This window comes from Glycine soja, chromosome 14 (genome assembly GCF_004193775.1).
Source record: "Glycine soja cultivar W05 chromosome 14, ASM419377v2, whole genome shotgun sequence".
Classification (NCBI taxonomy): Eukaryota; Viridiplantae; Streptophyta; class Magnoliopsida; order Fabales; family Fabaceae; genus Glycine; species Glycine soja.
The window spans coordinates 45,032,365-45,044,871 of NC_041015.1; the positions used below are offsets into that span (position 1 = coordinate 45,032,365).

The 12,507-nt window shown below is 33.3% G+C and overlaps 1 protein-coding gene across 2 annotated transcripts; it reads left to right on the plus strand.

Moving 5' to 3' along the window:
- Positions 1-2,163: 2,163 nt before the first annotated feature.
- Positions 2,164-9,680, plus strand: LOC114384916. 2 transcript variants are annotated; one of them, XM_028344756.1, is made up of 3 exons: positions 2,164-2,612; positions 7,388-8,139; positions 8,795-9,680. In XM_028344756.1, the coding sequence occupies exons 1-3, from the start codon at positions 2,325-2,327 to the stop codon at positions 9,264-9,266; spliced, it is 1,512 nt and encodes a 503-aa protein (XP_028200557.1). In that variant the 5' UTR covers positions 2,164-2,324; the 3' UTR covers positions 9,267-9,680. The 2 variants fall into 2 exon arrangements, with proteins under 2 accessions (XP_028200557.1, XP_028200558.1); XM_028344757.1 differs by having other exon boundaries at positions 2,482-2,612; positions 7,374-8,139.
- Positions 9,681-12,507: the final 2,827 nt, after the last annotated feature.

Genomic DNA, 12,507 nt, shown 5'->3' on the forward strand with positions numbered 1-12,507 from the left:
CTATAGTTTGTGTGGAGTTGATCTCTATTGTTCAGAGAGCAATCTCTGGTGTGTATTTGATTTAATTGTAAACACGGGAGTGTGATTGAGAGGGAGTGAGAGGGGTTCTCATATCTAAGAGTGGCTCTTAGGTAGAGGTTGCACGGGTAGTGGTTAGGTGAGAAGGTTGTAAACAGTGGCTGTTAGATCTTCGAACTAACACTATTTTAGTGGATTTCCTCCCTGGCTTGGTAGCCCCCAGATGTAGGTGAGGTTGCACCGAACTGGGTTAACAATTCTCTTGTGTTATTTACTTGTTTAAACTGTTCACACTGTCAAATATAATCTGCATGTTCTGAAGCGTGATGTCGTGACATCCTGTACGACATCTGTCCCCAGTATCAGAATTTCAATATTTTAAAATTACAATACAACATTTGAAAAGCAAATAATGATGTCGTGACATTTCACAACTTTGAAGCCCTCCATCCACCATCCATCATCCATTTTGCATGAAATTGAATCCAAGTCGTAAGAATGTGTTTTCATGTGCTGCATTAAGGAATGTATTTATTTTCAAAGGTCAGGATACAGAGAACGTTTTTTTAAAAGGCTTCAATAAGCAGGGAGAGCATTTTTTATGTTATGGAGTACATATAGCAGTATTGTTATGCTGGGATTTATTGTTATATGAGGATTTTGAATTTCTGTATTTCACTTTTTTGGCTTGGCCTTTAGCATTACTTGTGCTGAATTGAGCATCATTAATAATACTATCTTAGCTTCTAAAAAAAAACTTTTGAATTAAAATGAGTGATAAATTATAATTTTTGAATTATTGACCATTACTTAGGTGGACCATCATCATTATCTATTTTGTACCACTATTGACAGTCAGTCATTAGATTAGTGTGTATATTTTTATTATGTACCATCTTCATCAAAATATTTTTATCTACAAATGGATTGCGAAGTCGTGTGAGCGACAACAAACCTATTGCAGAATGGAATAGAAAAAAAAGGATTGGAGAAAGAAGAAAAATCTAGTGCAGAGGGTGCAACAAAACAGTGTGTGGATGAGATGAATCCAACAGTGTTCAGAAAGGGTCCATATTAGACCATATGGGAGACTTGTCTATGCTAGAATTGGCCTTTATTACTTTCAACTTTCAAGTATTAAAGTTACACTTTGACCAAATTGTCTGTTTACCCAAATTAATAACCACTCATAACTTCAGCAAACGTGTCCTAGTGATTGTTTGGATAAATTATTTTAAAAGCACTTTTAAGATAATAAAATAATGAGATATGTTTTTTTATAAGTTAAAATATCTCTTCATCACTTAATCCTTAATTAATTTGTAATTTTTTTTCCATTTAATTTCTCTAAGAGATGGGCGAACATCTACAATTAACTAATGATTAATTAATGAAGAGTCCACCATTTTACTCATCTCATTATTTTTGTCTCCTAGAAGTATTCATAGAGAATCTTAACCAAACAAATTCTTACTTTTATTTTTTGTCCAGTGTAGTGTGTATTACTCATTCTTAACTCCTCACATCTCATAAGGGCCGTGGCTTACTCTGGTTTTTCTATGCCACTGCAGCTTATACTTCCTGCACCTCCCTTTTCGACCACCCAACATCACCGTTGACAACTCTAACCTAGGGAAGAAGGCGCGGACGGAGTTGAAGACAAAAGAGAAGTTAAGAATGCGATCATATTCCAGAAAAGCTTGTTCGGAAGTCACTAATCTAGTATTTGGATGTAAGTTTTTTTAGAAGTATTTAAAAAAAAAAAGAGCTTCTCTACTAATTTAAATGAGTTTTTCATTAATTAATTTATAGATGGCATCTCATCTTTTAAAAAAATTATATTAATAAACTTTTAAAAATTAATTCATAAAAAATTTATTTTTATTTATAAAAAATCTCATCTTATTTTTTTTTTTCATATTTTCTTTTTTATGAGTGATTCTAAAAAAACTTATCCACCTAATTCTTTTATACAAATAAAAAGTAAAAGTAAAATAAAATGGGTAAGTAAGGAGTGACCGACCGACTGACTAGTCATTCTGTGCATCTCACACGTGCCCACAAGAACGCCTCGCTGGCGCCTCCGAAACGCCGCCAGCTGGCACTGAACTTGAACGAAAGTTGGAATAAACAACTGACATCATCACCAATTCACAAATCGTGGATTCAGAGCTAGAAATGAAGCAGCACGGTGTTGTTCGATTTCATTTCGAAGATCCACTCAAGAGAACAAGAGAAAAAAAAAAAAAAGAGAGAGATAATTAATAATTAACAAATATTTAGTGTTGGTGTTAGTGAGAGTGGAGATGAAGGCGGAGACGGTGACGCTGTTGCTGGTGAACCTGGCGGGGATAATGGAGAGGGCCGACGAGTCGCTGCTTCCGGGAGTGTACAAGGAAGTTGGCACGGCGCTCCACACCGACCCCACCGGTTTGGGTTACCTCACTCTCTTCCGATCCATCGTACAGTCCTCCTGCTACCCCGTCGCCGCCTACCTCGCCGTGCGCCACAACCGCGCCCACGTCATCGCCGTCGGGGCCTTCCTCTGGGCCGCCGCCACCTTCCTCGTCGCGTTCTCCTCCACTTTCTTCCAGGTCACCGCCGTTTCTTACCGTATTATTCATTACTCTTTAATTGTGAGTGAATGTCTTTGTTTGCTTAACTATATAGCTATAGGATTGAGGAGAGTGTTTCTAAATTTCAAAACCTTATAGCTTTGCAATTTCTCTCGCATAGTGTGGTTTTTAATTAGGGATGGTGAGGGTAAAATTGGGTAATATAAGTCGTTGCACGTGTATAGCACATCATGAATGGATATGTTGAAATATCAACTGTTGCTTTTCTTATCACCAATTGTTATTACTTATTTCATAGGAGCCTAGTTTAGGTATGTGATTCTTGCGAATCGCGAAGTAGATTAATCCTGTTTGGATAAACTTGTGCATGAGGACTTATAGGAAAAGTGTGCAGGTAAGATGAATTGAGTTTCTTGTATAAGCTAGAATCAACTTATGCCATGACCATATATAAGAAAAGTAAATAGGAAGGTAAAATGAATTGAATTGAGTTATCGCATAAACTAAAATCAACTTATGCCATTAGCTAAGCACTTGTAGGAAAAGGAAGAGAAAATATGAAAGTAAATTGAACAGTTTCTTGAATAAGCAAAAATCAAATTATGTTGATAACTTTTTATTAGAAACTCTCTCATTTAACTTCTCCAAAAGATAGGTGATTCTGTGATTGTTTTATTCCACTAAAGTGTGCTTAAAAATGTATAAGAAATTAATGAAACTGTATTGGTTCATGATGAAGAAAGAAGAAGAAAGCTTTGCAGAGAAGAAAGTATACACATAGTTCAGAGAAGTGCTTGATCTTAGATTGATAAAATGCTTTCTAACAAAAAGGTGTTATTCCTTGCATGTATTTATAAAGCTAAAATAACTAACTAATTATAACTAAATGCAACTAACTAAACAATTAATGACAGCTCAGCTATAACTAACAAAACTAACACTCTAACTTATTCTGTCAACATCCCCCTGCAAGCTGAGGAATGGATATCAAACATTTCCAGCTTGGAATGAAAAGTCTGAAAAACACCAGGAGGGAGGGCTTTAGTGTAGATATCAGCAAGTTGATGAGTAGAGGAAATAGGTAGTAACTTCGAGAGGCCAGAATTAAGTTTCTCCCAAACAATGTGGCAATCAATCTCGATATGTTTCGTATGTTCTTGAAAAAATATTCATGTAATTAAGACCATCCATTTGCCCTTGTAATGTTCAATAGAACCACCAGCTTTGTGCTTAATTTTATACACCCAATGACAGCCAATAGCATTTTTATGCGAAGACTAGATCAGTTAAAACCCATGTATGATTCAGCTCTAAAGCAGTGAGCTCTTGTTGCATAGCTTTTACCCAACAATCATATTTGACAACCTTAGTATAAGATTTGGGTTCAACATTAGAGAAAATGGACACGACAAAACTATGATGTGATGAAGAAAGTCTATCATAAAAAATGACTGAAGAGAGAGGATAGCGAATACTTGAAGTATGAGTGGTAACAACAGATGTGAAAGTTGTATGAAAGTTATTGTACTTTGCTGGCCTTTGTTTCTGTTGATCAGAACAACAAGGAAGAGGTTCAGGGGATTGGGAAGGTGAACTTGAGGGAGAAATGGAAGTAGGTGAGTAATTGGTTTCTGATTCAGAAGTTGGGTCTGGTTGATGAATGCCATTTTGGCAAATATCTTCAGTAGATAAATCATCATATGTGGTTTTGGAAGATGGCAATATGGAGGAAGAAAAGGGTGAGGAATTAGCAGATTGTGTTTTTGAATAAGGAAAGCAATCCTCATAGAAGATCAAATTGCAAGAAACTTCTATGGCTTGAGTTTGAAGATTAGAATTAACATATCCTTTGGTATGAGGTTTAAACCCAAGAAAATGACAAGGAACAATTCTAGAATCAAGTTTCCTCTATGAGCAGTTAAAGTGCCTACATAACACAGACAACCATAAATTCTAAGATGAGAAATATCATAAGGTATATCATAGAGTTTTTGATATGGTAAAATGTTATTTAGAAAAGGAGTTGGCAAACAATTTATTAAATGTGAAGCATGCATTGCTGCAAAAGACTAGAATATGGGAGGCAAATGTGATTGAAATAACAAAGCATGAGTAACATTTAAAAGATGTTGATGCTTTCTTTCAGCAATCGCATTTTGTTGAGGTGTCTCAACACAAGATGGTTGGTGAATAATACCTATTTGAAGCATAAAATTCATGCATGAGAAACTCTGCACCATTGTCAGAACGAATGGTTTTTACTTTGGTATCAACTGTTTTTCAACTTGAGTAATACAACTTTTCAAAAGAGATTGCATTTCAGCTTTTGTTTTCCTGAGAAAGACCCAAACATATCTGGTGTGATCATCAACAACAGTTAAGAAATATCGATGACCACATTCATGGAAGGATTGGCACATGGTCCCCAAATATCAACATGTATCAAATCAAAAGAATGAACGGCATACTATTGGGAAAAGGTAACATTATATGCTTAGCACGAAGACATGTATCACATACAAATGATTTATCATTGAAGATAATGGGATAAGATTGTTTCATAACATGTAATCTATCATGAGATGCATGTCCTAAATGAAAATGCCATAAATCCATTGGCACTTTATTACAGAAAAATGTCATAGCAACATCATTGGTGGTTCTGGTTGTTATCATATCGAAGGCTGAAGGCATGACTAGCTTGTACAATCCATCATTCGCATCAACTGTACCAATCATCTTCAGGCTGCTGGCGTCCTTTATGTGAAATTTATTTGAGAGGAAAGTCAGTTTGTAATTCAGAGATGAAACCAACTTGGAAATAAAAATAAGATTAAAATAGAAACATGGTAGATAAAGAACATCAACAAGGGATAAGGACTCAGACAATTTTACTGTTCCTGAGTGTGTGGATAACACTTGTTGTCCTGTAGGTAATCTGACTATAATGGGTTTAATTTGTTTATATGTATTGTATGAAGACAAGGATGAAGAAACGTGATCTCGCTCCTGAATCCGATATCCAGGTTGCAAAATTTTCATTGTGTGTAGTGCAAATGAAAGGAAGAACATTCCCTACAGCAGATACATTGTGCTGTGGAAAAGTACCAATTTGGTTAACATGAGGTGTAGAGGATGAATCCCCAAGGTTAGATTGCTGAATTAGAGCCACCAAGGCCTTATAATGTTGCTGTGTAATTGTAAAACGAATATCACCATTTTCTTGTTTTAGCTGATCACTGTCATTATCGTTTTCTGCTTCTCCTGTTACAGTATTGTTCACTACAGCTTTGTTATTTTAAAACTTATGTCCTGGAGGTAACCATGCTTTTTGTAGCATTCCTCAACAGTGTGTCCACTTTTACCACAATGACTGCACATTTTGGTTCCTCTACCATATGAACCTCTACCTCTTTTACCTCCTCTGGAAAAAGGAAAGTCATGCTTTAGATAGCATACATGTACAATGTGCCCAACTCTGCCACAATAACTACATGTTGGTGCTGATCCTGAACTAGCAGCATTAATTGTGCTTCCTTTAACCTCAATTTCAGATTTCCAATTAAGATAGAATTAAGCACTTGTCGTTCTTGTTGAACAGCATATGAGAAAACTTTAGCTATTGGAGGTAGAGAATCCATCATCAAAATATTTGATCTAACATTACCATATTGATCATTCAGACCACTCAAAAGTTGCTTAACTTGATCCTGTGTTTTTCTTTCCATTACCACTAGCAAGTGCATCACATGAACATTTTATTGCACACGTGGAGATTGAATCTGGTCTATAACTTTCTAATTCATCCCAAATCATGCGTAATTTTGTAAAGTAATCAGTAATTGAAGAATCACCTTGTTTGATAGCTGGAACTTCTTGCTGCAGATCCGAAATGCACAATAAATCTCCTTGTGAATATCATGACTTCAAGTCTTTCCAAATGTCTATTGCTTTGTCCATCCATAAGATACTTTGTCTGATTGAAGCTGAAACTGAATGAACAAGCCATGAAATTACCATATTGTTGCATCTCTTCCATGCAAGATGTAGGGGATTGGTAATCAAAGGTTGCGGAAGGGTTCCATCACGAACTCAAGTGCAAATATAGGGGATCTACTCCATGAATTGTAATTTGTTGGATCGAGAACAGGTGAAACAAGTGCAATTGTTGGATTCTCACTTGGATGTAGATAATAGGAACTATGAACATTTAGGGATTGATCAATTTCAGAGATGGTGAATCAAGGTTTAGGAATATCAAAATCGAAGAGCAAAGAACAATGGATAAAGGAATCAGAGTAAAGCAGCAGAGCTCTTCTAATACCATAATGAAACTGTATTGATTCATGATGAAGAAAGAAGAAGAAAGCTTTGCAGAGAAGAAAGTATACACAGAGTTCAGAGAGGTGTTTGATCTTAGATTGATAAAATGCTTTCTTACAAAAGGTGTTATTCTTTACATGTATTTATAAAGCTAAAATATAACTAACTAATTATAATTAACTGTAACTAACTAAACAATTAATGACAGCTCAGCTATAACTAACAAAACTAACACTCTAACTGAAAACTATAACTGAAAAATGATTATTCTGTCAACAGAAATTAGTACTCAAGAGTTAAGACTACTCTAATTTCCAAAAGCATGTTTTTGTACGTTGGCTTTTTTCTTTTTGCACTAGGCAATAAGCACATATATGGGGTTCTTAAAGCCATGTCAGTATAACTGTTATACTATTGTAGATATTTGGCTGATTGTATTCACTTTGAACTTTGAAGTCATTGTATTATAGGTAGCTTTATCGCGAGCATTTAATGGGATTGGCCTTGCACTTGTAACACCTGCAATTCAGTCCCTTGTTGCCGACTCAACTGATGATAGCAATCGTGGCATGGCTTTTGGATGGCTTCAACTAACAGGAAATGTTGGATCAATTATTGGAGGCCTCTTCTCAGTGTTGATAGCTCCAATAACAGTCTTTGGTATCCCTGGTTGGAGAATTTCCTTTCATATTGTGGGATTAATAAGCATTATAGTAGGTGCTTTAGTATACCTCTTTGCCAATGATCCACACTTCTCAGATAATGGTACAAACAGTAGAAGGCAAGCTCCAAATAAAACATTTTGGTCTGAAGTGAAAGATCTGGTTCAGGAATCCAAGTCAGTTTTGAAGATTTCATCTTTTCAGATTATTGTTGCCCAGGGTGTCACTGGCTCCTTTCCCTGGTCTGCTTTATCATTTGCACCAATGTGGTTAGAGCTGACTGGCTTCTCCCATGAGAAAACTGCTTTCCTCATGGGTTTGTTTGTGGTTGCCAGTTCTATTGGGGGATTGTTTGGAGGAAAGATGGGAGATATCCTATCCAAGCGCTATCCAAATTCTGGGAGGATAATTCTGGCACAGATAAGCTCTGGATCAGCAATCCCCCTAGCAGCACTTCTTTTGATCGGTTTGCCAGATGATCCATCCACGATAATATCTCATGGTTTGGTTCTAATCATTATGGGGCTCTTGATATCTTGGAATGGTCCAGCTACGAATAAGTACATATCTCAAACTAACCATTTTTCCCTCGGTTTGCTTAATCATTTTTCCAATCAATTATCCTTATTTGGTACAGCATTTGCTACAAACATCCTAGTATTATCTTTCACACCATCCAACTTTGTTAAGATGATTAGTTAAGCTTATATGTTGTTCTATTATGTTACAATACATTGGTGATTGGTTAAACACATGTAGGTACCAATATAAAGTCCTCTCTGCTTTCTAGACCAGTGGCACTTCACTTGAACTTGAAATGTCTTCCATCTTAAACTTGCTTACAAAATGCAAAAGAGTTTAAGTTAGAGCAAACCAATTTGTAGTGTTTTAATAGGTACCTTAAATAAATTCATCTTTTTCGAATTTTCTTTTCAATTCACTTTCTAAATTATTATTAAATTCTTTTGGATTATGGATAAAAAAATTAAATTCTTTTGGTATTGTACATCTTTATTAGTAGTTTTTGTTTACTTTAGTGCAAACAATTCTGCATGTGCCCATGGCAGAGAAATAGAATGGTAAACATAGCATAATTTATTGCTTTTGTTGTGATCTAGATTCTAGAACTGAAAGACAGCTCTGTGTGATTGTAGAAAAGCTTGTTAAAGTTATATGTTTATTCATAGGTTAACTTGTCTGCTGCATGGACATTAGTCCAATTTTTGCAGAGATAGTTCCAGAGAGATCCCGCACAAGTGTATATGCCATGGACCGATCTTTTGAATCTATACTATCATCTTTTGCTCCCCCTGCAGTGGGGATTTTGGCCCAGCATGTTTATGGGTATAAGCCCATTCCTGAAGGGTCTAGTGAATCTCAAGAGATTTTAACAGACAGAGAGAATGCTGCATCATTGGCGAAGTCTCTTTACACTGCAATAGGAATTCCAATGGCTCTATGCTGTATAATCTACACATTTCTTTATAGGACCTATCCGAGAGACAGGGAACGTGCTAAGATGGAGGCTTTAATAGAATCAGAGATGCAGCTAATCGAATCAGGTGGTTTAGCTATGGATAGAGAGTTTGAGTCAGAGGAATTGTCTATTGTGGATTATGATGATGGTGATATTGATGATGATGAGAACACATTACTCTACAGGCAGTTGACACTTTCCAAAGAATAGTTAAAAAGACATCATAAAAATTTAGCAGGTCTGCATTGCGGCCAAATGAGTTTGTGTGTCCCAAGAGAGAGTTTTCAGGTATACTAAATGGTGGACGATTTTTCAGAACTATATTTTGATCAATTTTTGTGCATGAATCATACACGGACAGTTATAGATGAAATGAAACTGTATACGCCTTCATAGTTTTATTTTCCACTATTTTTAGGGAAGATTTTCCTTTTGTTGTATGCAATTTAACCGTGTACAAACTGCAATAGGTTGGAAAACTATGGATATAGAATTGTTTGCTTTGGCTAATGTAATTGACAGACACTCTAATTTCTTAAATGTCAAGTGTGGTGTGAATTCCCTTGGCAAGTCAAATACTGAGGCAAATGTTCTATATATCAACTTTAAATGTTTGGGCTTGTGTATATTGGCCTAATAATGGAAATTTATATGAGTTTAAATATGTTTTTAATCCTTTAAATTAGAGTTATTTTTTTAGTTCACCAAATTTATAATTTTTCTTTTTAGTTCTTAAAATTTGTAAAATGTAATTTTTAGTTATTATGCTAAATGTGAGTCAAACAAAGAATAAGATATTTGTAATTTGTGGTAATATTTTATCGTCAGAAATTTTTTATTTTATAGTTCTTCTAGCTATTTAACATTGTGAGAATCAAGATAATAAAAAAATCAAAATGGATTTTAAACCTATTAAATCAGTTTTTTAATTTGTTTACTAACTTGAATTTAAACAATTTTAACAGTCAAAAAATTATATTTTAAAATATGAAATAGAAAATTAATCTTTTGATTGTCAAAAGTTATAAATTATAAATTTTTTATTTCTTGTTTCACTTTAAAACAAATATTTTATGGATTTTAGGAATTAAAAAATTCTCTATGCCAGGCAAAAAAAAAATGTTTAGAGGATAAGAAATATAAAAATAAAAAAAGGACATGTATAGAGGACAGGGCAAACCGGCAGGGAGAACCAGAAATTAGGCTATTGTTTCCTGTGGTCCTTTTTTAGCTTTCGGATTAATCTGGAATGCAAAACTCTATTTTAGATTGATTGCAAATTTGACTTTCGGAATGATCAATTCGAAAGGTAAAAAAACATTTCGAAAAGGATGCAGGAAACATTTTGGAGGTGTAGAAAGCAACAGCCTAAAAATTTAACTCGGGGTTATAACAATGGTTATGGAAAAATCCAACAACCGACATTCCCACCATAGATATCTTAAAATTCCCATAATTCTTTAATTCAGATAGAATTATTAATATTGACTATCCCTGGCTAATTTTATGTTCAATTCCCTGACGCATGCTAATGAGACCTAAGTCTGTCAGATTTTTGTTCATTTTTTTCAATTTGTTTCGCCTCTTTCTCGGAGAAAGACGATCAAAAAATTCTCAATCATGGTCCTTACGGATCGGATCATTCATATAATATACAAAAAGAAACTTGAGATATTTGATATCTTTCTCTTTGAATGAGATCTCAATTCCAGCAATGGTTTCATTAGATATCTTACAACTAGAATCGCTCTTAATTTTGAAATCAATTCAATTTAGTCATATTATCTAAATTGAATCAACACTATTAAAAAGTTGTACTTTGTGGTGATTAAAAATTGTCGTTAAATAGTTTTAAATCACAATAAAATATATTCTTTAGCATCGTCAATTTAAGTTAAATAACATACTAAATTAAATTGATTCTAAAAATTAGAAAATTAAATTAAATAAAAGAATTAGAGAATGAAATTAAATCTAAATAATAAACTAAAGAGAAAATTGATTTAGCATATAAACAATTAACTTACATTATATTTTTTCATTTATTTTAAAAAAAGTTGTTTTAAAATTAAAGTTTAAAATGAGAATTTTGAATCTTACAATCCTTTTACCATATTGAAGTAGCTCTCAAGAACTTGCTTAGTCAACCCAGGGTATAAGTATCATCATGAGGGTGTGATTCACTTACTCAGAATTGCTGGTCAATATCGTGAACTATGGATTGGGGACCACGATAATCGAAGACGATGAGTTCTTATATGCACAGGTAATAAAATATCTAATTTGTCTTATAGATGATGAACAACAATATGTATCAGCTTCTTATTTGTCTTATAGATGATGAGCAACAATATGTATTAGGTTGTGTTTGGTTTGATAGATGAAAATAATATTGGAAGGATAAAAATAATATTTGGGAGTTTTGTGGACCTGATTGTATTATTTTTCTTCTTCTTATTTTTATTTTTTTATCATCTCTTTTCTATTTTTTTAAACCAAACAATTCAACTTGTTATTTTATTTTTTTTTTACCTATTTTAATTCTCTTTTTCTTATTTTCATCTATATTTTTTTTCTTTATTCCAAACACATTTTTAGTAAAAATAATTTCAGAGAAAAAAGTTAGAATATCTTTAATGAGAGATCTTGAGTTGAATTTTTGAGTTCAAAATTTTTTCTTTATTATATCTAGAGTAAATTTTTTCTCAAGAACTATCTCATTTCAATTTTTTATTTTGAATGTTTCTTTCATTAATAGATTGATAAAATATATTATGAAATCCACAAAAATAATTCAAGAACCCAAATGAAATCTTCCACTAAAATAAAACAAAAGAAAAAGTTTTTACATTTCATATGATATCATAAGAGAAAAAAAATGATTCAAGAATTTAAAATTGATTCTACTACTAAAAAATACTCTTAAAAATCACCTATGAATGTTTACTCTTTTACCAATCAAAAGTATTATATTTTTTCATTTATTTATTACAAATTATTAAAACGTATACAAAAAATTCAAATAAAAAAGAAAATATAAATACGTCAAATCAAGGTCATTTGAGATCAATGCCCTCTATCCATACGGATTAATAATTTAGCTAAGTGTGAACCTACGTTAAACTAATGAAATAGGGTATTTAAAATATACCTATAAGTGCCCGTCTAGCTCAGTTGGTAGAGCGCAAGGCCAATTTTAGATATTTTTTCTTTATAATACTTTAATACCAATGAAGAAAACAAAAGGAAAACTGAAGTTGTGTATTCGGAAAAATAATGCGAAATTAACACAGAAATTATATATCAGGCATGGACTGAATTTTAAAATGTTTGGTATACCTTAAAAAATATTTTAATAATTATAATAATTTATAAAATAAATTATTTTACGTAAAAAGAAGTTGTGAGTAATTGGTTTCTTTCAAATAATTTTTTTTAGCTTATAAAAAAA

What these genes read in the sequence shown, in the direction of transcription:
- LOC114384916 (XM_028344756.1), top strand. Translation starts at nt 2,325, where the DNA reads ATGAAGGCGGAGACGGTGACGCTGTTGCTGGTGAACCTGGCGGGGATA. An exon ending in TCTCCTCCACTTTCTTCCAG is followed by an intron (nt 2,613 to 7,387) that starts GTCACCGCCGTT and finishes ATTGTATTATAG; the next exon opens with GTAGCTTTATCGCGAGCATT. An exon ending in AATGGTCCAGCTACGAATAA is followed by an intron (nt 8,140 to 8,794) that starts GTACATATCTCA and finishes CATGGACATTAG; the next exon opens with TCCAATTTTTGCAGAGATAG.